The 24,200-nt window shown below is 38.9% G+C and overlaps 2 protein-coding genes across 7 annotated transcripts; one reads left to right on the top strand and one right to left on the bottom strand.

Moving 5' to 3' along the window:
- Positions 1–1,243: 1,243 nt before the first annotated feature.
- Positions 1,244–6,567, bottom strand: TOE1 (target of EGR1, exonuclease). Of its 2 annotated transcripts, XM_034414948.2 has the most exons (8): positions 6,387–6,567; positions 5,819–5,939; positions 5,626–5,666; positions 5,027–5,123; positions 4,426–4,584; positions 3,697–3,956; positions 2,648–2,822; positions 1,244–2,216 (listed from the first exon to the last, which is right to left on the bottom strand). In XM_034414948.2, the coding sequence occupies exons 2-8, from the start codon at positions 5,927–5,929 to the stop codon at positions 1,449–1,451; spliced, it is 1,611 nt and encodes a 536-aa protein (XP_034270839.2). In that variant the 5' UTR covers positions 5,930–5,939; positions 6,387–6,567; the 3' UTR covers positions 1,244–1,448. The 2 variants fall into 2 exon arrangements, with proteins under 2 accessions (XP_034270839.2, XP_034270838.2); XM_034414947.2 differs by lacking the exon at positions 6,387–6,567 and having other exon boundaries at positions 5,819–6,087.
- A 120-nt stretch (positions 6,568–6,687) lies between these two features.
- On the top strand, positions 6,688–23,493 carry MUTYH (mutY DNA glycosylase). Of its 5 annotated transcripts, none has more exons than XM_034414941.2 (16): positions 6,688–6,848; positions 8,294–8,391; positions 9,174–9,295; positions 9,382–9,421; positions 9,678–9,751; positions 9,884–9,925; positions 10,024–10,095; positions 11,305–11,418; positions 12,726–12,823; positions 15,894–16,038; positions 18,351–18,438; positions 19,151–19,342; positions 19,922–20,064; positions 20,714–20,875; positions 22,564–22,611; positions 22,843–23,493. In XM_034414941.2, exons 1-16 carry the CDS (start codon positions 6,688–6,690, stop codon positions 22,963–22,965), a joined length of 1,722 nt encoding a protein of 573 aa, XP_034270832.2. In that variant the 3' UTR covers positions 22,966–23,493. The 5 variants fall into 5 exon arrangements, with proteins under 5 accessions (XP_034270832.2, XP_060545873.2, XP_034270836.2 ...); XM_060689890.2 differs by lacking the exon at positions 6,688–6,848 and adding an exon at positions 7,089–7,107; XM_034414945.2 differs by lacking the exon at positions 6,688–6,848 and adding an exon at positions 7,130–7,480.
- Positions 23,494–24,200: the final 707 nt, after the last annotated feature.

Raw genomic sequence — 24,200 nt, 5'->3', positions numbered from 1 at the left:
TGCAAAAAGGCTTGCAACAATAAATTAACAGATAAAAAGCCTCCAGTCTGTCAAATATTTTGATACAAAAAACTAAACATTATTTAATAAGGGAAATGCCAATGTTTTATTTCAATAAAGATTGATGATGGCAGAGAATAATAAGATATCTCTTTGAATTATTATACTAGAATGGGGCTGGAGGTCTATGGCCTTCCAGATGTTGATTTGTAACTCCATCTTGCAGTAATGTTTTTTCTCAACAGTTAAGTAGCTTAATTTGGATTAGGAAAATAAGACTGCAATAGAACCATGAAAAAAAAAATCAAACAATTTGGCTTTAATTCCTTATCTTTTCCTTAACTTTTTGTTACGCCATCTTAAGGATTTAAAATAACTAAAAACAAGCGGTATAATATAAATCACATTTAAGGACAATCTAGAGGGCATGATTCTAAAAGGATATCCAGAAAGAGGAGAGACAACCAACTGTTTGCTAACGACAAACTCTAGTACAAGAAAATCAGTTATCACCCTTATGTTATGGTAGGCCTGATTCAGGAAGATTTCTGAAGCCTTGAGAGCTTTGTAGTAGATTTAGATGGCTGCAATCTCACTTTTGGGCTGCTATAAAAATAGATGAATTTATATTTGGTACCCAATGTTTGCATTCTCATTGTCTAAAACAAAAGTCCCACAAAATTTCAGAAAGTTTGATTAGAAATTTCAGGTATACATTCCATATCTTTTAGACAAACTCAGATATGTTGAAAAGAAAACTACCTCATTCTTGTCAGTAAAGAATATGATTCAAATAGGTAGCGGTGGGGAGCTTTCAGTGCAGATTTTTAAATAATGTGTGGATAGTACTTTAATGCATCATTTATTCCACATCCACTGCATGGAGAGCTGTAATGATTCCACAACATCTGCTGAAGACATGGACATTCGAGAACAAGGAATAGAGCCAACTACCTGACCTTATGAACATTAAGATGATGGTGCAAGGTAATCCATGTAAAAAAGCTTTTCCGCAGTTCCCTTGGTTAAAAATAAAGCATTTCTCTGAATGGTTAAGGCATATGATTTTTTGGGAAAGTTTACAAGGCTGCTTGAAAACTAATGCCAGCTGTCTTCTCATAAATGCATTGCCATTCCCCAAGAGGCATTGTGTGAGCATGAACACACAAAGTTGTGCACCAGCCTTGTAAAAGAAAGTGCTTTTTTTAAGCATTTGGGAAAAAAAAGTGCTTCATCTACAGTGTAAAGGTTCTATTCCCAAAGGGAAAATTTAATACGTACATAATTTTTACAAACATTTAAAAATAAATCCATAATCCATTCAGGCTGCTGCACATATTCTATCATGTCTCATTAATGTCTCTAGCAGCTCTGGTTTGAGTATTGTGGCTTCAAGAAAACGATAGTAGTAGCATTATCTGTGATCCTGAGCAGTATGGTATTTATTTCTAACTACTGTCCCATACCAATTTCATCTTTTGGTTGTGGGCTTTAGAAGATTTAGAAAACAAACTTTTCACAATCTGAAGAGGCACAGACTTTCCACTAAGGTACAATTTGTTGTGGCAGTCTGGTAACCAAGGCCCATCATTTGAGTCACTCTGTTTATCTTTCTTGAGCATCTGGATGTATGCTATTATGTAGCCTGTCATGAAGGCATCAAACCCAGCCCGGTGAATACTCCCTCGTGAACAATTAGATGGTGCTACGTTATCTGTGACAGGCAAAGAGGTCACTGCAGAATCACTCTGTAACTGGGCTTTTGGCTCTGCTCCTTCCCTTTCCATTGCCTTTTCCTGCTGGAAGTCTTTGAATGGTGAAGAAATGATATTCTCATTGTCTGTGGCAATGGCAGCATTCCCATCAACACTGGTATCAACTGCACTATCAAAAACTAGTTCTTGTTCCACATCCATTGAAGTGTCCCCATTACCAGACACTCTTTCTGCATCTGCACTATCTATAATAGGAGCAATCACGTTACTAGGGCAAGACTGTTTGGAAGGGGAACCTTTTTCCTTATCCCAAGCCAACTTTACATCATTCATGGGGCTGCTCAGTTCAACTTTTGTCGACTCTGCTAAGTTCTTCCGCCGTTTCCATTTCTGTTTTCTTGTCTTCCGCTTCGCTTCTTTCTGATTCTCATCCTCATTAATTATTAGATCAATATTGTGAGATTGTGTACATTTCAACCCATCTGGGCACCAGCCATAAGCCTGTGAAGGAGAATGAGAACTATTAGGATAGATTTAAAAAAATTCTGAGAATTTTGCAATGATTGGAATCCAGTCAACCTTTCCTAGACAGCAGTACTATGATCACTGATGCTAAATGTCCTCACTTGGATCCCAAGGTAGCTCTTTCCTGAATGAAGCAAAAACTCCAGTTTTGTTCTTTTAAAAAAAAAAAAATAACCTATTTAATTAAAAGAAATCTGGCTTCCTTGTAACATATTTTAATGGCCAAAATAACACTGGAAAGTTAGATTGCTGATCTAACAAGATAGACTTCTTTTATCTGGGATAGCTTGTCCTCATAGTCTGCATCTAACATTTGAGGCACTAAAACTGTTATTTCCAATTTGGTTTTATAGATAATATTTAAGATCCTAAAATGTAGCTGAAACACCCAATAAATAATACTTAACCGAAAATGGCTGGCAGATGACAATTTTGTTAGCAATGTCAGTTTGAGCCTGGCTGACATCAGCCACAGAGCAAAACCGGTATTCAACATAGGCATCTATGCTGGCAGGATAGCTGCAGAATTCTATGCTGAGATATGGTTTCTTGGAGTCTTTCAACCTGAAGTTTTCTCGTTTGCTGAAATTCAAGAGCAGTATAATAATAGCAAATGTATGGGGATAATTGGTAATTTTTCAGGATTCACTTTTCTTTTACACAATCATACAAAAAGTTAAGAGAATTGAGAAAAAGAGGTATGGTGGAGAAAAAAATCAATTCAAAACAAATACAGAATTGCCACTGAGATGAAAATAAATACAGAAGGGCTATTGTACAGAAGAATACAGAAGTACAGAACTGCACTACCGGTAGTTTTACAAATGCTATTGCCAGCTAATTCTCACTAGCATTTTTCCTAATGACCCTTGCCTTTAGTTAGTCAACCAAAAGAAAAAGTTCTTATCATTCCTATTTCATTGTACCATGCTAAGCACAATTATTCCCGTCTCCTTCTCTCATGTTTTCTAGGACACATGGAAAACACAGAAAGCAGATAGATCTGCAATTCCTGCCATATTTTAGTGTTATTCTGAATCAGTAGAATCACCAGAGCAGAGAGTGAAAAAAGATTTTAAATTTCAGTTCAGAAGAGTAATAAAGCCAGTGGTAATCATAATTAATGGCTAGTTAATCAACCAAAAATCTAATGTTTTCCCTCCCATATTTTCACAAAAGAAGAAAAACAGTTCTTGAAGAGTTAAAAGGATTACATTCAATTTAAATATTTGCATAAATATTTAAATAGAACATATACATAAATGGAATGATCTGTAAGCTGCTTGAAGACTGACCAATCAGAATAAGGATAATTATCTTCTTAACCTTCAGATTACTTGGTCATATGGATATCAGAAGCTTTTTATATGTAAACAAAAAACAGGAGAGGAGCAATGCAACTCCAACATCTGTTAGGATGTTTACAGCATTTATTTGTTAAATGAATGATACATACCATTTCTTATAGGCATACTCTAGATAAGAAGCTACAAAACGTGCCTCAAATTCTGAGGCATATTTCGTGTCATAAATGCCGGCTGGGAACATCTCTGAAAGATCAGCAGTGAAAGTGCCCAGATTGTCAGGTAAGTGGGCATAGAAGCATTGGTAGAGGAAAACTAAATCAATTAGGCCATTGTGCAGAATGATAGGTTTTCTTGCTCGAATTATTTCCAGGAAAAAAGTACGAATTGTCTGACTCCGATTTTCATTTTCCTGTGAGTAAATAAAACAGAAACAATCTTATTTAGGCATCCCATTATGGAAAGTCCTCTTCTGAGTCCTTTAGATTTGGATAGACAAATGGGATGCCAGAAGTTATCTCTTCTAGACCTATTATCAAAAGAAAATACAATCTAATATAAAGTATTGCATAGGCAATGCTTACCATTTGTTAGTTACCAACTAAACTATTCATTGAACCACAACTACATCCTCTAAATATGGCCTTATCAATCTCACAAAAAAGATTATCATCTATTAGCATCTATTATCATATGAGACCTTTTCATCAAAAAGCTTGGACCTGAGTTGGTTTCTAAACCTGATGTTGCGAATAAACTTTCACCAAGTTATGGAACAAAATATTCTGTGAAATCTACTAGGTAAGAAGTCCAGACCCATTTCCCAGTTTCTTTCTTATATTTCCATCAGATTTAGTCCTTAAATTAAGGAATCCTTATACCTTATCATTGCCCCTATGATAGGGAATGCCTTGAGAATATTGCTTGTTGAAGTCAAAGCCATGTTGCACCAGGAATTGCACTGACTGTGGTTCAATTATATAATCATCCATACACAGCAAGGTCAAGTTGTAGATCTGGGAAAGATATGTGTTCTCTATCTGCAAAATAAAAGCCAATCCAATGAAACGGAGGACCAGAATTACTATTGCATTGGGAGTATGCTCTGTCTCATACGTACATTTGTATACATTTATATGACATACATATTTGTGCAGAGAGAATCTCCAGCACTGATTTCAGCTACAGTAAGCAATCTTAACTGAGGAAGCTGAACACAAAATAAGATATTTGTTAGGTTTCTATGTTTCTGTCTACTATTTCTTTTTAGGATAATTGACTTAAATTTGGGTTCTCTCTCTTTTATGTGAATACAATAATACCCCAAAAATGCAAACGTTTTATAAACTAATGCTAATGACACCAGGCATCATATTTAAATTTCTAAGGTTTGCCTTCAATATTTATTCTCCATCAGAGGTAGGATTATCTTGTCCTCACAGAAATATCAACAGAAGTCTAGACACAAAACGAGCACCATACCTTGTCAGGAAGGTGTTTAAAACAAGCAACTCCAAGAGACAAAACAGAGCGTGTTTTAGCAGCATTGCAAACTGCTTTATATCGTTCTTCAATGCACCTGTGAGAAACATTAGGCAATTGAATAAGAAGCAAAGACAGAGAATTTAATCTGTAGAGTGCCTGAAAATCCCTGAAAATAGCATTAGTATTGTCTACATTGGGCTAGATGGACCAATAATTTGATCATTATAAAGCAGCTGCCAATACTCGATATGATTTCTGACCTGATGACAGAATCTTGTCATTAACCTGAATACATCCCCCAACTTTAAACAAGACAAAGATCCTCCCCAATTCCAAGACTATTAGACCCATGTAGTGATGCCTATAGCTAGCATAGTCTATGTTTTCAGAAGGGCCAATTGCTTAAATTATCAAATCTTAATTCATTAATTCCATCCTATAGCTACTGAATGCTTCTATCTAAAAATCTGTCAGAAGTATATTCGGTAAGTATTGTGAATAAAATATTTGGCCCAACATTAAGAAATTGATCGTTCAGAATTTGGTATCACCTTGACCATAGTACTTCAGAAGAAAAAGAATGGTACAGTACTTACTGATTCAGCAAACTCTTCCTTGTTCCAAGGCCACTAAGTTCCTATGGGTAAAGATAACATTTTCAGTCTTCAGTAGAAGATGCAACTACATAAAATAATTAGGGATAATTTTTACCTTACTCTCAGGAGTCTGATGCAATTTCCCTTTTCTCTTGTTCCAAAGTTAAAACCAATAAAGAACAATTTTACTTACTGTGTCAACAGCAATAAAGCTAGAAGTTTTGATAGCCAAAAGCATGGATGGCCAGAGCTCCTTGAAATTGTCTTCCTGGACATCAATGACGGGCACCCTTAAAGAGGCCATTATAATACAGCTGTTGGGAACAAGACACATATGATCCGTTTATTTTAATAATCCAGTTATTCACTTTGTTTGGGGAAAACCATGGTGAAAAAGTAAAATAAGCAAAAGGTTGCCAACCAATCAACTTAAAGAACTGGTACATTTTCTGTATCTACATCTTCTCTTCCATCAAAGCTCAAAAAAATAAAGTTAACATGTCTGAGTTGCAAGAATCCACACGACCTGCAGAAGATGGCAGAGATACAAGAAACTTTCTTTGCTGCCATCTACCGGTCGTCCGGATTTGTGCAGTACTGATATGTTAACTAACAAAAAGAGTCATATTGCAATGGCCAATGTCTAAGCGGGAGCAGTCTGCGTTCAGCAGAGCTATCTTCTCTGTGTTCCTGGGTACTAAACTGCATGGGAAAACCATATAGGAGAGAAAAATAAAAATAAACAGAATTCCGGAACTCACATTCAACTGTATCAATCCCTGGAAGTTTTCAAATTTTCTATTATCCTTAAAAGGTTAGGAGAACTCATCTGCCGCCGATACCTTAAACTTCCGGCGCGTTGTGAATTCAGGGGTCCTTCCCCTGGTGATGGCGCATCTATGTAGCTGTCTATTTTAAGTGCCTTTCGTTGGATGCTAGCTCAGTTATGTAAGATTATGTAAACAGGAGTCCCATTCAAATTACTATAATTAGCAGAAACATGAGTATTCCAGCTTCCTTAAACCAGATGCTTAAAAAGTTTTTCGTACGAGAAGGGGTAATATGTTTAGCAACTGTGGGTCTTTCTGCAGATTTTTTAAAAAAATTAAACCCAACTTCCGAGGCCATCAGAAATTTGCATTTTGCGGCATGTTAGCTACATCCAGCGCTACATCCAGCCCATTTTGCAAGCAAATACCCCCCACAAGCGAGAATAGATGCAAGTATGCATTTTAAAACTATTTTTAGAATATCATATTCGGACTTTCACAAAAATTGCCGAGTGGGAGGAAAGATTTCCCATTGCAGTTTTATCAACAACTCGGTGTTTCTTTAAAAAAAATAATCAGCGGTATAAGCATAAAATATGTGAATTACAAAATAATATCAAGCCAGGCAATCACACTATACGTAAGCATAAATTGGCATGCTGACAATTGGTTGTTTTTCATCAAAATAAATGAACATCGCTAGTTTAACAAGGTATTAATTCTTTTCCTGACAGGTTTTAGCTGTTAAGGTCTTAGTTTTTCAATCAATCACTGGGAAAAAAGAAAAGTGACTTCCACGTAAATAAAACCTGGCGGTATGATGATTTATAAAAACGATCTGGAAAAAGAGTTAGTCTCTGCTCCTCCCCAACGCTTCCGCCGAGTTAAAACTTCGCGCCTCCAAATCGCAAAACCTGCAGGACAACACAAACTAAATCTCGGGTCCATTTGCTGCTTGAAAGATTAATTGCAGGGCAGCTTGCGAAGAACTCCGTCCCCTCTCTCCATTAGAAACACACCTCTTTGTACACGGAGTAAGAATTACGTTAGAAAGTGTGTTGCCTCCAGTTGTAGGAAAGAAACACGTGAGTACGGTAAAATCCTTAAATTGTCCTTTACTTTCACTTCTGCCCAAAGAGGGACATTTATCGATAAAAGAAAAAAATAACCATTGGAAAGCATAGGCTTTTGTGCTTCCTACAGTAGAACTGTGGTTGGTGGGCGTTGTGCACCCCTTTCCTTTTCAATCTGCTGTTTGTGTAGTTCGTGGTTTGTTCTGTTTGTGTGCACGGTCAGCCGGTAGCGTTTCCGTGACGGCTCTGGGGCTACAAAGAGCCGTACAGATGAGAGGGAAAGGGGAAAAAAGAAACGTTGTATGTCTCCTTTGAAAGGACGTCTGTTTTCTAATAATTGTTCCATTTTTGAGCGTGTAAGAACAAAACAATCCTCCTACACGGATGTTGTTGGCACGTGGTGAGTGGAGCCGACGGCTTTGTTAGGCATGGAAAGCTAGAATAGTCTGCATTAATTTAGGTTATTGAAGGGAAATCGCACTCTTCGAAAAGTGGGGTTTGGTTGCCACAGGGGAAGATTGCCCTGGAGGGGGGAAAAGACCTAATCTTTTATTAGCACTGTGAAGTCACTGTACAAGCTTTGGAATTTTCACTTCTGGTAGGTGAGTCCCTTTCAAGAATAAAAAAAAAGATTCCCATTTGTAGCCCTGATTTCTCCTTACAGCATATTTTTTGCAGATTGCCCACATTTGTAATTTGTGATTATCTGTTTGCATACTAAATTTGGTACAATTCAGAGTATTTATATAAAGCACAAATTGTTACATTTAGATTTGGAAAGAGTTTGATTTAATTTAATGATAACATACTTTATGCTCTCCCTAGCTTGGCAATGAGTAAACGCCAAACGTCAAAGTGCAGCAATCTGGGAAAATCCAAAAATCATCAAAGAAAGGTGAAAAAAGGACTTGTACTTTACAAAGGTAATAGAACTAAACAAAGATTTTGCTCAAGAAACAGAAGTATACCAAGAGTAGTACTATATTTTTCCAAAGTCTTGACTTCTTTTTTGTAATGTGACCAAAACTGGATGCAGTATTCCAGGCGTGTTGTCTGGAATACTGCATCCAGTTTGAGACTTTGGAAAAAGTGCAAAGAAGAGCAACTAAGATGATTAAGGGCCTGGAGACAAAAACATATGAAGAACGGTTATAGGAATTGGGTATGCCAGTCTAGAGAAAAGAAGGTCTAGGGGTGACATGAAAGCAGTATTCTAGTATTTGAGGGGTTTCCACAAAGAAGAGAGTCAACTTATTTCCAAAGCACCAAGAAGGCAAGAAACAATGGATGGAAACTAATCGAGGAGAGAAGCAACCTGGAATTAAGGAGAAACCTCCTAACAGTGAGGACAATTAATCAGTGGAACAGCTTGCCTTCAGAAGTTGTGGGTGCTTCATCACTGGAGGTTTTAAAGAAAAGACTGGTTAGCTACCTATCTGAAATGGTATAGAATCTCTTGCTTGAGCAGGGCCTTGGACTAGAAGACCTCCAAAGTCCCTTCCAGCTCTATTCTGATTGATTGTATTGAATAAAATTAAATATAATTCATCTTGGGGTGATCACTCCTAACTTAATCTTTAATGTGATTGTACATTATAATAAATTGGAGAGTGAAATGGTAAAAAATTCAATTCCAGATTGATTGCCCCCTCAATGTAGCCCTAAGAAATGCTAACTTTAAAATGTTAATTTCTCTTTACTACAGAAGTGCCAAGTTCTCAGCCTTTATTTCACACATTCAGTGATGCAGTTGAAATCAGAGACTTCCAGAAGAGACTGCTATCTTGGTACAATAAATGTAAACGAGATCTGCCATGGAGGACACTGGTATGGAAAAATAAGGAATGGTTCAGAAATATTTTGTTTTCTTTAAAATGAGGTAATTGTTGCATTGGGTTTTCATTCTGTTGCAGGCTGCAACTGAAACTGATGATGACAAACGAGCATATGCTGGTGAGAGCAATAATTCATCTATTTCATCAAACTATATTAAATGCAAAAAAAAATGTGGTCAATTCTCATCAACAAATGAATTTATTTGTTTGGCGTTTGATTATATGTTGATTTGGGTAGCATGCATTTGATTATATATTATTTTTATTATTATAGTTATTAAGGGGCATATCTCTTTTATCAGGCTTCCTTGATCTAGGTACGGTATCTTTAATCAGCACTCTCTGATGCTGCTGTTTCCCCTTTGTGCTTGCAGTGTGGGTATCAGAGATCATGCTCCAACAAACCCAAGTGGCTTCAGTGATTAATTACTACAATCGTTGGATGCAGGTGATGCTGAGCTTCTTTCTTTGTGGCAAATTTGCATTTACATTAACCAGCATTCTGGTTTCTGAATGATTTGTGCATCTGTTCTGCTTTGCAGAGCCAGTAAATAAACACCTGTTTTTCTTTGTAATGTAGAAATGGCCAACCTTGCAGGATTTAGCTGAAGCTTCGTTAGAGGTAAAAAGATTTTAAATATGTTTATGAATATGCACACATTTATTAATTTATCCTCTTGGGTTAATTTGGTTTTTTTTCTCATTTCTGTTTGAGAATAGGAAGTGAATGAACTATGGGCAGGTCTTGGCTACTATTCTCGAGGAAAAAGGCTCCAGGAAGGTGCACATAAGGTACTTTAGTTTAGACCAGGGGTGGGTTCTAAATTTTTTTACTACCGGTTCTGTGGGTGTGGCTTGTTTTGTGGGCGTGGCTTGATGGTCATATGACTGGGTAGGAGTGGCCAACTCAATGTCACTCACGTCAAGTGGTGCCTCGCCTGGCCCCTCCCCTCCCAGCCATTCCTTGTCACACCTAACCTCAACATATCTATAGCTCTGTAAAAATGTTGTTCACCTTTTTTCAACTTTATTATCTACATACTATAGATGCACTTTCATGGACCACTGAAAGGAGGAAATGGCTCACATGCTTTGCCCAAGAGTGTGATAGGCAACAGGCTTTTAAGGGGCTGCCAGAAAGAAAGGGGGGGCAATGTATTTTCGAAAGCACCAGAAGGCAAAACAAGAAGCAATGGATGGAAACTGAACAAAGAGAGAAGCAACCTAAAACTCCTTCCAGCAGCTGCTTCTTGGCTTGTCAATTTAAAGTGACGGCATCTTTTTTTTTTTCCTTCTTCTTTGCCAAGTGATCTTCTGGCTCAGAAGCGAGTCCTGATTTTTTCCTTCTAGCTGATCAGATGGGAGTCGGGAGGCAGCGAATAGATTGGGGGCAGGGCCAGGCAGAGGTATTTATCGGTTCTCCGAACTACTCAAAATTTTTACTACCGGTTCGCAAGAACGAGGAGAACCGGTAGCAAACCCTCCACTGGTTTAGACAATATTAATGAGTTACCGGTTGAATGGGTTTGGTGCTTAACTTTGGCAAGAAGATAATTCTATTTATTTGGCTTATAGTCACTTCACAAATTGAGACTGGGTGGTTAATATAGGATTAAATCCAAGAACAAGCCAACAACAAAGAAAAAAACCCAACCCTTGATTCCACTAGAATTGCGTGGCCAATAAATTTAAATAAACAAACAAGAACATCCAAGGCTAAACATTAGTCATTTTCACATTCCACTCATAAATGAGTTCATCCAACACATTGCCCTAGGTCAGGTCTTCAAGTCCCTATATAACTTCAACATGGTTGGGAACATCTTAAAGAACTATTAGTCTTCAACAGCATGTCTGAACCTCTTAGAGATGTGTTTTTTAATAAAAACATTGTATTGAAAATACTATGGATACAGCACAACCTTCTTGTTAAGTGTATAGTAGACATTCAGTTATTTCTTTCCCTTTGCTTTGATTACTTTATTCATTGGTCTTTTACAGGTGATGTCACAACTGGCAGGTCATATGCCAAGGACAGCAGAAGAACTGCAGAAGCAGCTGCCAGGGGTAGGGAAGTACACTGCAGGAGCTATTGCATCCATAGCATTTGGCCAGGTAATGATGCCATCATTTTGGGTACTTAACCTTGCTTTAGATGCATATGGAAGATAGCATTGGGCAGCTATTTCTCTGTTTTGCAAAAATCATCATTCCCAGCTCTCCAAAGATTTTCTATCTAATTGCCCTTTTGCAGCTTTAGGCTTCTTCTATTTTGATCCCATTTATGTGTTTAGAGACCAAAAAAAAAAAAAAAAGGCATCTCCCCTTGCTGGAAGGGCTCAGTGAAAAGATGAAATATTTTCCAGTAGGATGAAGAAGAACCAGTAAAATAGAGGCTATTCTTGTTGCTTTTATTTTTGAAAAATAATGGCTCTATTTACATAAGTTTTATGATATACATTAGTAATTAGTAATATCGGTGACATCCAATAATTGAAATTCTTTTGACCAATCACAAAATTACTACAAAATTAAAATAATGCAACAATAAAATATAACAAGTAGAACAGGAAAGGTCTATCATGCATTTTCATGCACAGACGTAAATATAAATATTTTGATTTTAGCTTGGCTCCTGATGTCTACATCAACTGTAAAATGCCTGGAAGGAAGAACAGACAGTCTTAGCCTAGTACTGAAAATATATCAGTTGCAAACAAGTGTGTTTCCTTGGGGATGGATTTGCATAACCTGGAGGCCCAACTGAAAAGGCCCTCTCCCTTGTAAACAACCTACTTCCCTTCATGGAGGTTGGAGGATTTTAACAGACATTTCTAAGATGACCAAGCAAATCTGTTCACAGCCTGAGTGGTACTGTGGTCATGAGTATGTTTAAAGATTCATTGAAATCTATCTCAAACATAAAAGCTTGTTGGATGATTTTGAGCCAGATGTATCTCAGCCCATTCTCCCTCTTTGTGGGGAATCGTTGAAAGAAAGAATGCTATATGTGTTGAAGGAGGGTGAGAGACTGATTTATCAAATCGGAGAGAGGCACTTCTTTGACATATACTCTCAAATTGTATTCATACTGTATGATTTTGTATTTGTTTCTAATTTTAACCCTGTACAGCAGCCCTGTAAGGAAGCTCAGTACTATTATTATCCCTTGTTTTGTAAATAGAGGCCCCAAAGCTGAATGAGTTTAGTTTATTTAGGACTAGTCAAGTAATTACTTGAAAATAGGACTTTAACTGCTTTTTAGTCAATGCACTAAAATTCAGTCCCTTCAAATTCATGAAGTTGATTGAAATAGGGTTGTAAGTGCCTTTTGTTATCATTCAGCGTCTGATTTTCTTTCTCATTTGTTCCTGGACACAAGTTTTCTTGTGAACTGGTAGATTTTTCTTCAAAATATACAGGTGACAGGAGTGGTAGATGGAAATGTGACTCGAGTTTTGTGTCGTACAAGAGCCATTGGTGCTGATACTGCCAATTCAGCTGCTGCAGACGCACTCTGGTAAGGAAATACTTTCATTCCTACAAGGCACTAAGATCTATAAAGTAAAAATTAATACAATAGAGCGGGGGTGTCAAACTCTATTTCATTGAGGGCTGCATCAGGGTTGTGTTTGACCTCGGGGTGTATGTGGAGTGGGCGTGGCCAGGGTGGACATGGCCAGCTTGATGTCCCTCATGTCGGGGGCGCCTATGGTGGCCCGAGCGCTCTGCCAGAGAAACAAACTCCTGAGCTCCGTTTTCAGCTGCGATAGCCTCCTGCAACCCTCTGCCAGCAAAAACTGAGCTCAGGAGGGCCACCTGCAGCCCTCCCAAGCTCCATTTTAGGTTGCAATGGTTTCCTGCAACCCTCCACCCGCAGCCCTCCCGAGCTCCATTTTCATTGGCAGAAGCACTGCGGGCCAGTCCTTCTGTAAACTCACAAAAGCATTTCTAGTCTGCTCTCGAGTTGCCAATAGAAGCAAGGGGGGAGTACATTCCATGTATACATTCTTCCAACGGTGAATCTCAGATTACCAAACCCGGGGTGAGAGGCGTATCTGTACATCACACGGGAGTGCCTAGTTGGAGAATGTGATTTATGACACAGACTGAAAGGAGGGGGGAACAGGGTCAAAGGTGGGCCGTAACTTTCGTGAGGGCAGAGCAAACTTCAAGCGAGTAGATGCTGGCATGCTGTTCCTAATAAATCATTGGATTCCTTTTGAAACTTGGCTCGAGACTCATGATTTAATTAGGGCATCTGTCAGAACCTTCACACCTTCGCTCTTTCCACGGTGGCCCCGTGGGCCAGATCTAAGCACCACACGGGTTGGATCCGGCCCTCGGGCCTTGAGTTTGACACCCCTGCAATAGAGAATAAAGTGCTTTGTATATAAGAAGTCCCTTTGAAGTCAAGAGGACTTAAAGGTCTCTGTCCAGTGTAGCTCACTGGGATTGTTGCTGGATGAGAAATCTCAATTACAACTGCCTTGAATTCCTGCAGAAGCAGCAAGTTATAAATCACACAAAAATCATTTAGGATTGGATTAAACAGGGTGCTGAGGAATGAATAGAAGCTATAAAGAATGATGTTAGGATACCTAAATATAGTGTTTGCATTGATAGCTGAATTTTCAGGATTCATTATTTCCATGTTTTTAAAATTTGTCCACAACTATGAAGTCTAAAAATTCTTATTTAAATAATGAAATGAAAGATTCTTAAAATGATGTGTTTATGCCATCAGATTCTATAGAGGAAGAGTAATTTCTCATTCATTTCTAGATAACTTTGGCTCAATGCAAATATTTGTTGTCCAGATTTTCCTATGGCTTACAGTGAGATAATTGTTTCTAAACAAAATAGGCTTTTTTCTGTTCTTTATTTAACAGAGATGCTTATTGGCACATCCTTCCCCATAACCATTGCCTTCGGCACACCTGAAGTAGGAAGCAAAATAAATCAATTTATTTTTATAGTCACAAGATATTGTTGTAATAAAATATCTAATATTTTATTCAAGTATTAGGACATTAATATCTTAATAATAAGTTTTGTCTGTCATGTTAAGATCTTAGACTTTTACAGAATGGAATAAAAAGATAAACAAGATACTTGCTGAGCAACTGGCATTCATACAGATAGTCCCAAATTTACAACTGCAATTGGGACCAGGACTTCTGCCACTAAGACATTACAGTTTTTAAGGGAATTGTGCCCAATTTTACAAAAAAAATTGTCATTAAGCAAATTATACAGTTGTTAAATGAATCCCGCTTCCCTCATTGACTTTACTTGTTGGAAGCTGGCTGGAAAGGTCAGAAATGGTGATCAGGTGACCACAAGATGATGCAACTGTTGTAAATACATAGTAGTTACCCAAATTGCAATTGTGACTCTGGGGATGCTGCGAAGGTCATAAGTACAACCAGTTGTAAGTCACTTTTTTCAGTGCTGTTGTAACTTCAAACGGTGGTTAAATGAATGGTTGTAAGGTGAGGACAGCCTATATCAGGTTTTTCTTATAATCCATCCTGGAGTTACTAAAATTAAAAATGTGAAGTTGTATAGGATCATAATTTAGGTCCAAATAGTCCAAATTACCCAAATAGATAATTTAGCTCTAAAATAGTAAACTAATGTCTGACACCAGAGGGAAGATTTGGAGAGGTGGGTAAGGTTTGGAGATTTGGAGATGATGGGTAAGGTTAATACAGGTTGTCCTTGACTTACGACCACAATTGAGCCCAAAATTTCTGTTGTTTAGTGACCTTGTTAAGTGACCTTTGCCCCAGTTTATTACCTTTCTTGCCACCATTTTTAAGTGAATCACTGCGGTTGTTAAGCTGGAACACCGTTGTTAAGTGAATCTGGCTTCCCCCTTGACTTTGCTTGTCAAAAGGTCACAAAAAGTGGTCACATAACCCCAGGGACACTGCAACTGTCATAAATATGAGTCAGTTGCCAGCGTCTGAATTTTGATCACATGACCTTAGGGATCCTGTGATGGTTGTAAGTGTGAAAAATGGTCTTGAATCAGTGCTGCTGTAACCTTGAATGGTCACTAAATGAACTGTTACAAGTCGAGGACGACCTATACCTGCAAAGACTTACCAATGACTGTAATGAATAGAATAGAAAACAGATTACAATGTAATATTTGACACATACATACTATAAATGATGGCATACATCCTGAAGAAAGAAATTTGGTGGTGTTTTTTGATTTGGGGATTTTGAGGGGAAATCTTGGTTATAATGGTATACTTTTGGTATACTTAAGATTCTGTATACATAACAAAATGCAGTATATAATTTCTCAGGTTGAAGAGAAAACTAAACATTATTTTTAATGTGGTACTTGTTACTCCACATTTATTTAGTTTCTAATTCATGGAAAAACATTAATTTAATTATCATCTCAGCCATTCCAGAGAGTGCAGGGTTGTCTCACATTATACCAAATTGTATGCAATGCAATTTGTGTTATAGCAGGAGATCTTTTGAATAAGTGAACCATATCTTTTTCTAACTTGAATTCCTCTCCTACGGTATATAGCATTAATGAATAACAGTGCTATTGTTCTTAGGGCTTTATCCCACACTCTGGTTGACCAGACCCATCCAGGTGACTTTAATCAAGCAATGATGGAATTGGGTGCAACTGTGTGTACTCCCAAGACCCCATTATGCATGGAATGTCCAGTGAAACAGCATTGCAGAGCTCTCCATCAAGTAAGGACACCCTGTTTGTTTGAATGCTCCACCTAGATCTGCAAGAATGATATGCGGGAGGCTTTGTTCTTTGTGGGGTGTGGTGCACTGGCTTTGTATCTTAAACTAAAACGCCATATACATATACATGTGTGGAGTAGATGAAGATTCCAAGAAGACAGTAGATATGATCACATATGAATCTTGAGGCTGAGAGGGTCTACGGCCTTTCTCTGTAGACTGGGAATTTGGGGAGTTGTAATCTTAATATGCTTGAACAGCATCGTGTTGCTTTAGTATGATTAAAGTTTGTGATGGAGGGGGCCTCGATGGACCGTAACCTTATCTCTTTTACAATCTACTAGAACAAATGAGCCTCACAATGTTCTGTCCCCGTCTCACACACGCACACAAACAGTCAGCCAGGGGTTAAATAAAACTTGCAGACAATAAATTCCTTCGATAACAGGATTGGCAGCAACCCAGTAGCTGCTTGCCAAGAACTTTACTCACAGAGGGAGGTGTTCCTCCTCCGTCAGATAAACCAAAACAAATACATAAAGTCAAAGAATTGTCAAGTCCACTCTGTATTAAATCCAAGGCAGGCAGATAACGTACTTTCAGAGATACAATGCGACTCGCTAGTTGTTTAGTTTTGTCCGTCACAGAGCCTGAATGGCCACCACACCCCCTTTTATCCCCTGTGGGGTGTGGTCCAGTGACTCAGCTTAATCTCTGGCACGCCTCCTTTTCTGCTGCATGCACTTGTCTCTCCGGCGCTGGCGTGGATCCAGCCAAGACTTATCTCCGTCACTGTCCGACTGCGACTGCTCAGAAATACCTGGCTCCTGGCCAATCTCTTCTCCTTCGGGAGACACCTGAGGCATTGCCAGAGAGGAGGGTCCTGGAGAGGGAGGCCTGGCCAACTCCTCTCCTTCACCTTCAGAGTCTTCTCCCTCCGATAAGACGGGCTCGGGGGTCGGAGTCACAACACACAAGCAGTTTATACTAAACTGTTTTTATTTACATAAAATAAAACAAGGTCTCTTCAAAAAGAATATTAGATGTCATTCTCTTTCTTAAGTGTCCTGTCAGCTCTCTGGTGCAATCGCTCTATGCGATTGGAGTTCGGGCTTTTCTTCCTCAGAAGGAAGAGGCTTTAGTGACTTCAGCTCTGCCTCTCATCCCGAAGAGGATGTCTGCTGGCAAGCATCTCCTTTTATACTGTCGCAGTGGCAGTTAGGGGAGAGCATAGAAAAGCCCGGGAGATTCAAACCCAGGAGCTGCTCTCTGATTGGCTTATTTAATTGTCTAAAGCCAAAGGCCATTAATAGGCACAGCAACTGTGAGGGAATTTTTCTCTCACAAAGTTGTAGCCTTATTATTAGGCTAACAGTGCAAGCCTATTCAAAAACACTCAAAAGTAAATCTAAGATCTTGAAGAGTGACTTATTTCTGAATATATATGCATGTTAGCCTAATAATGTTGCCCTAGTGAGGCTTTGTTATATTTGTATTTATCAGAATGTTAATTATTTTTCACAATCTCTGCCACCTAGCAATTCTCCTACAACTCTCTTTTTTTTAAAGTGTTGACTGCTTTCCCCAGTCTGGGCATATGCTAGTTGCTTGGAATTCAACTGCCAGAATTCTTAGTAATGGCCATCATCATTTTAGCCATTGTCTATCCACTGCAGGATGAAGGCCTCTTCCGCATGTTTCCAACCAATACGGTCCTGAGCTTTCTTTTGCCAATTGGGCCCACAATACTTGCGGATGTTGTAGATCCATCTTGTTTTAAGTGTCTTTCATGGATGCTTTTTATCAAGTGGGTTCTATGACTGTCTTGGTCCAACTGCCATCAGTTCTTCTTGCTAAGTGACCAGCCCATTTCCATTTCAATTCTTTTACTCTCTTGATGATATCTCATACTTTCGTTTGTTCTCTAATCCATGTGCAGGTTTTTCTGTCTTGTCTTGTAATGCCGAGCATGTATCTTTCCATGGCTCTTTGCGCCACTCGTAGCTTTTCTGTTGATCGTGAAGTTAAGTGTCTATGTTTCCTGTGGAAGCTCTAAAAATTGAAATTTGCACCTTTGGAGAGTGCATGTGGGCATTATTTATTTACTACAAAAAACTGTATGAGAAAGGCTGCTGCATAACATAAACCTTGCAGTCCAATTTTTGACTTGGCTTAATCTTGACTTGGAATCATGATTAATTGAACCCTAAAATAGGCAGGTCTTAGTTTCCTTCCAGACACGTCTCTCCCTGTTGTTACCTTCACCCTCTTCCTATACTTTTACCAGTACAAAAAACCTTTATCCTTTGCAGGTGGAAAAGCATCGGTTAAATTCCACCAAGAGACTGTTAGGAAAAACTGCTTCTGAAAGCCTCCCTGTGTTAGATATGGAGGAATGTGGTAAGTGCTAAGAAAGGTTTTATATTACCATGATGATTGTTTACACTGAGAATGAGAATTAAGGTTTTATAAAAGCGAGGAAGACTCTCAGAACTTCATTCCCAACTAACCTCTTTCCCCAGACATTGCTTCATTGTCCTGATGATGCATAAGGACGGGCAGAATTGTGAACATGCTCTCAAATCAGCTGGTTTAACCCCTCAAGAAAAATAGTATTTTTGTCTTCGTATTACCTTCATTATTAAGGCTTTAACAATGTCCTTGTGGGAAAAAATGGATTGAATGTGTGATGTGCTTCTAAACAGCCTACTCGTTTGGAAAGTTTGCATCTTTAAAGTGAGGTTGTCTTTGCTACAGGGGACATTCAGCTTTCATTTTTGAATGTAATCATGGGATCTGGAGGTCTTGGCAAATGGATAAAAAATAGCATCTTTGTGTAATGCTTATTTTATACTTGTTAATATTGCTATTTTAAATGTATTCTGTTCTATTCTGTTTATTAATTTAGCTTTCTTGGGAAGGAAGGGTGGGAGGTGGGTTGAATTTTGTCACCATGGGATGGGCAGAGTTGGAGGAACTGTGGTTCTTCTTGCCAAGCCAAGCCTTCCTGTCCTAGATGTCCATGAAACGAGACTATAATGAAGCACTACTCCTGCTACTGTCAGCATTTCAGAGTCTGGCTGATCGCCTGCTGCTTCCTTCTCATTATCAGCTGCTGTCTCAGGGAGCTGTTCCCTCTGCCTGCCTCCTTCAGTACCATGGGAGCCCAGCCTTGGTGTCACTAATTTCCCAAGAAAGACTACCAAGAAGCAGCCCAGAATAGAACACACAGCCACATGCGTGCTACAGAGGAGATGCAGTGATGGGAATCCAGAGTACTTTCTTGTGAGGAGAGCCAGCTCAGGTAACCAGCTGAAGAAGAAACCAAGGAAGGCTAAGCATTATCATCTAATATTACATCTCAAGTTCTAGTTCTGTAGCAGTTATAGAAATTTGGATCTTGATCATATCTTTTTGTCTTTTTAAAAAAAAAAAAAGAAATTACCAGGAAGGATTGTTTCTCTGAAGGTTTGTAGGGGTTTTTCTTAGGATAAAGAAGCCAATTTTATCTTGGTAACTTTGAATAAGAAACTATAAATATGTGAGTATCTTTAGGCCTGAACCAAGAGCCAGTTTATTTGTATGTCCATTCCAGATACTATCCAGTGGTGTGGGCCCAAGCATCTTTTGATTAATGACATGTTTTTCCACTCTCATTGAGAAAACATTTGAATAACGAAGTTTATTGAATTCCTTTATCTATGTGAGGGAAAGACTGCTTTTAACAGAGAATACTCATTCCTTACATAGTTACTGTAGAAATATCATTTTGGCTGAAACCATTTCAATAGCTTTTTTTTTTTTTTTTTTGAAGCAGAGTTCAAATTCACACATGTAACCATTGTGTTATATTAAATTGCACTGATTAGACATTTTCTTGTAGGTCTGCTAGCTGGACTGTGGGAGTTCCCTAGCATCCTCCTTGATCAAGGCCAGGAAAAGCAACAGAAAGTTATTCTAGCAGATCACCTCCTAGCCTCACTTGGCAATGACTTGGCAGTGAGGCAACTACAGTATGTCGGAGAGGTAATTTGGATCCCAGATAGGAATTGGTAATGTTTTTATAATCAGCCATTGTTAGCCAGTCTTCCAACAAGTTTCTCCCATGTTTTTGCTGTGTCTTGGATCTTCAGCCCAGTTCACTTTGCGGTAGCATTAGCATTAGAAGTTCTATTGCTATTTACAATTATAGTAAAGTTTTAGAGTAGAGTAGGTGCATGGAACCAAGATGAATGTACTACATTTGGAAAATGATTGTTGGATATTGAAATTAGCCAAGGTTGCAAACAGATAGCTACATAGCAGTGAAATTAGTTCCCCCAGAAATGTGGGCAGCAGAATTTAGCAGAATTTATCAGTTTATTGTGTTACTAAGACTTTTAAAACTTGCAAGGTTACAAAAATATAGATCTTAATTTCAATTTTAGCCTTATCCAAATTGTTATAAAGTATGGTTCAATGCAGCAGATGTTTTCCCCCCCATATCTTTGCTCCTAAATCCAGATAACATGTCCCTGCAGCTCCTTGTCTCAAAGCAGGGAAGAGTAAAGGTTAAAAAAGAAAACTCCTCTCCTTGGGGCATTTAGTTTCTATCTCTACCATTCAGTGTCTTCCTTCTGTCCATCATAATATTGAGTTACAGGATCCATCTACATATCCACCACTCCCTCCCCAGGTGCTCCATATCTTCTCCCACATCCGCCAAACATATCTGATCTATTTTTTGAATGTGGACAGAGATGAGGAAAATTGGAATAGGAATGTGGAACTGCCAGCATCCCGATGGGTGACCAAAACAGAATTTCAAATATCAGCCATCTCCACAGCTATGAAAAAGGTACTGAAAATCTGAGGTTTAAACACTTTCATAGTGGATTTTTTGCATTTCTCTAAAAAGTTGTATGTGAGGAATCAATATGTAGGTAAATGTGTTAGATTTGTATTTTGCCTTTCCTGTAGGAATACATTACAATTTATGTAGAATCAGTTGTCCATTTTCTTCTATCCCAACCTCCTCCCTTGAGATACCGATTGGCCCGGAAACATCCAGTGAGATTTATGGCAGAGGGTAGATTTAAAAATTGCAATTGTTTCATTTCATATGAATGCCATTTGCTTCATTGTTCAGACAATGTGCTTCCAAGGAATGTTGATAAGAAGACTTCAGTGCACAGAAACAGAAGCCATCCTGTCTCCCCACCTCTCTGTGGAATTAGAACCAATTCTATGCAGACACTCAAGCCTGTCAGTGTAACAACTTGGGACCGCATTGATGTCTCTACGTTCTACAGTAGAGTTGATAAGTTCATGTGTAGCTATGTCAAGATTTCTAATCATCGATACATTTGCAAACATTTAACTGATTTCTCTGGATGGGGAGGAACAGGCTCAAGCTCAACCCTTCCAAGACTGAGTGGCTGTGGCTCCCGGCATCCCGATATAGTCAGTTGACTCCATCACTGACTATTGGGGGCGAGTCATTGGCCCCCACAGAGAGGGCTCGCAATCTGGGAGTCCTCCTGGATATGCAGCTGTCCTTGGAGGAACATCTGACGGCTGTAACCAGGGGGACCTTTTGTCAGGTTCGCCTGATTCGCCAGTTGCGGCCCTTTCTTGATCGGGATTCCCTGTGCACAGTCACTCACGCCCTCGTCACCTCTCGCCTTGACTATTGCAACGCTCTCTACATGGGGCTCCCCTTGAGGAGCACCCGGAGGCTCCAGCTGGTCCAGAACGCAGCAGCGCGGGTAGTGACGGGAGCAGCATGGCGCTCCCATGTAACACCGCTCCTGCGCGAGCTGCACTGGCTCCCAGTTGTCTTCCGGGTGCGCTTCAAGGTGTTGGTTATCACCTTTAAAGCGCTCCATGGCATAGGGCCTAGCTATCTCCGAGACCGCCTGCTGCTACCAACGACCTCCCATCGACCCGTGCGCTCCCACAGAGAGGGCCTCCTCGGGGTGCCATCAGCCAGACAATGTAGGCTGGTGACCCCCAGGGGGAGAGCCTTCTCTGTGGGGGCACCTACCCTCTGGAATCAGCTCCCCCCAGAGATAAGGAGAATCCAAGACCTCAGTGCCTTCCGTCGCGCCCTTAAAACCCATTTATTTAAACAAGCCGGGCTGGCTTAAGATGAAATTTTTAACTGTTTTTAAATGTTTTAAACGTTTTTAATTGGTAAATGAGTTTTAATTGGGCCAAATTTATATATCTTTTAATTGTTTTTAATATTTGTTCTGCATGTTTTTTTAATCTGGCTGTACACCGCCCTGAGTCCTTAGGGAGAAGGGCGGTATAGAAATCCAATATAAAATAAAATAAAATAAATAAATATATTCATGCACAATGTATAAGCATTGTGGAATGCAAAATGGAATCAGATGTACAGGGTTCCTGAGAACAGAACTTGCTCTTAGTCCCATATCCTTTTCAGTCTTACTATATATAGGCTGGACATTGCCATATACTATCCACATTAAAAATGGCCCTAGAATTATTTGAGTATATAGTTTCTGTGTTCTTTTTCAGGTCTTCAAAGTTTTTGAAAAATGGAACTGTAGAATCAACGATGCCCAAGTAAGTTTATCTTTTGATAGAACCAAGCAGATTTTGCTCATGCCTTGTTTAGCTTCCTATTCTTAGTCTCTTGTCTCTTTTTAAAGTCCCAAAATTGGTCAGTGAATTGACTTGTGGTTGGCCAAGGTACTAATCACAGTAGTGCTTACAGGATCAGGTAGGAGAGAATGAAATAGGTGACTGTTTGCAGGGTCTTCTCTGTTAAATCTCTACCTGTGTATCATTGTACAGGTTGTGAAGAAGAAGAAACGGGACTCTCTCAGGACCAGCCAATTAAAGCCTGAAGAACAGAGTAGTTCTTCCAAGAAGCTGCTTTCTTTGCATTCATTTCTTAGAACTGGTCTCAATAGCTGATGGCAAGTTCAGGCACAGTATAGAAAAAACATAAAGAGTGTACATCTTTGCACTCCCAGTATTCTGATACAGTATTTTGAAACCTGGGTCAATCATTTTTTTTGAAGGGCTTGTGAATAAGATCCTCTAGGGACATATATCTGCCCAGTATTGCTAATGTGAGATACTGAAGCATAATGCTGTGACATTGTCATCTGGTTTCCTACTGATTTGCTAAATGTCTTATTAAATAAGCACTGCTCTTAACCTTGCATGCTCAACCACAATTTGAGTAGTGCCAAAGAAAGCTACCAACTAGCAGATGTTTTGGGATATGGCACATTGAAAGAATGTGACAAAGCAGGATAAGGATTATTTTTTAGAGACAGTTTCTTTTGGGAACAGGTACCTGAATAATCATTGTTTGTCTACACGCTACTTTGTATTGCATGCCATTTTCCTGTATGATCAACTATTTTAATGCTTGGAATGTCTTGTTTTATAACTGGCTTCGCTAATAAAACCTTAATTATTGTTTATTTTTAAAAACTTGTGAGCTTCCATTTTTAGTTGTTTTCTCAAAACTTATTAAATTGATGAGAATGAGGTTGAAAAGTGAACTGATCCCCCTGATTCTTCAATCAAAATACAGTGTACGGAGTTATAATCCATTCTGTATTTTAAGGTGATTTGTTTCACTTGTTCTAGCAAAGAGAAACATGACTCTGCTATCCAAGGCAATATATTCAAGAACCTCCAATATTTGGACAAGTTACCACTTCACCACCACTTTCAATAACATTCAGTAGCATTCAGTAACAGCAAGTGGATGTGGCTGATGCTTCATTAATAGGAGTAACCATTAAGTTAATTAAACCATGGATACTTTCCAATAACATCTAAAGAAATGAATTGAGTAAATCTCTTCATATTCAATGGATTTTGAAATGAGAGCCCTTCTACAGAACAATTTTGGACATACAGTCAGGTCCAGAAATATTGGGACATTGACACAATTCTAACATCTTTGGATCTATACACCACCACAATGGAGTTGGAATGAAACAAACACAATGTGCGTTAACTGCAGACTGTCAGCTTTAATTTGAGGGTATGTACATCCAACTCAGGTGAACGGTGTAGGACTTACAGCAGTTTGTATATGTGCCTCCCACTTGTTAAGGGACCAAAAGTAATGGGACAATTGGCTTCTCAGCTGTTCCATGGCCAGGTGTGTGATATTCCCTCATTACCCC

Source organism: Pantherophis guttatus, chromosome 3 (assembly GCF_059756535.1).
Source record: "Pantherophis guttatus breed Tessera chromosome 3, ASM5975653v1, whole genome shotgun sequence".
In the NCBI taxonomy this organism is placed as follows: domain Eukaryota; kingdom Metazoa; phylum Chordata; class Lepidosauria; order Squamata; family Colubridae; genus Pantherophis; species Pantherophis guttatus.
Note: the sequence above shows the minus strand (reverse complement) of the source record. Positions and strands in the feature narration are given on the sequence as shown.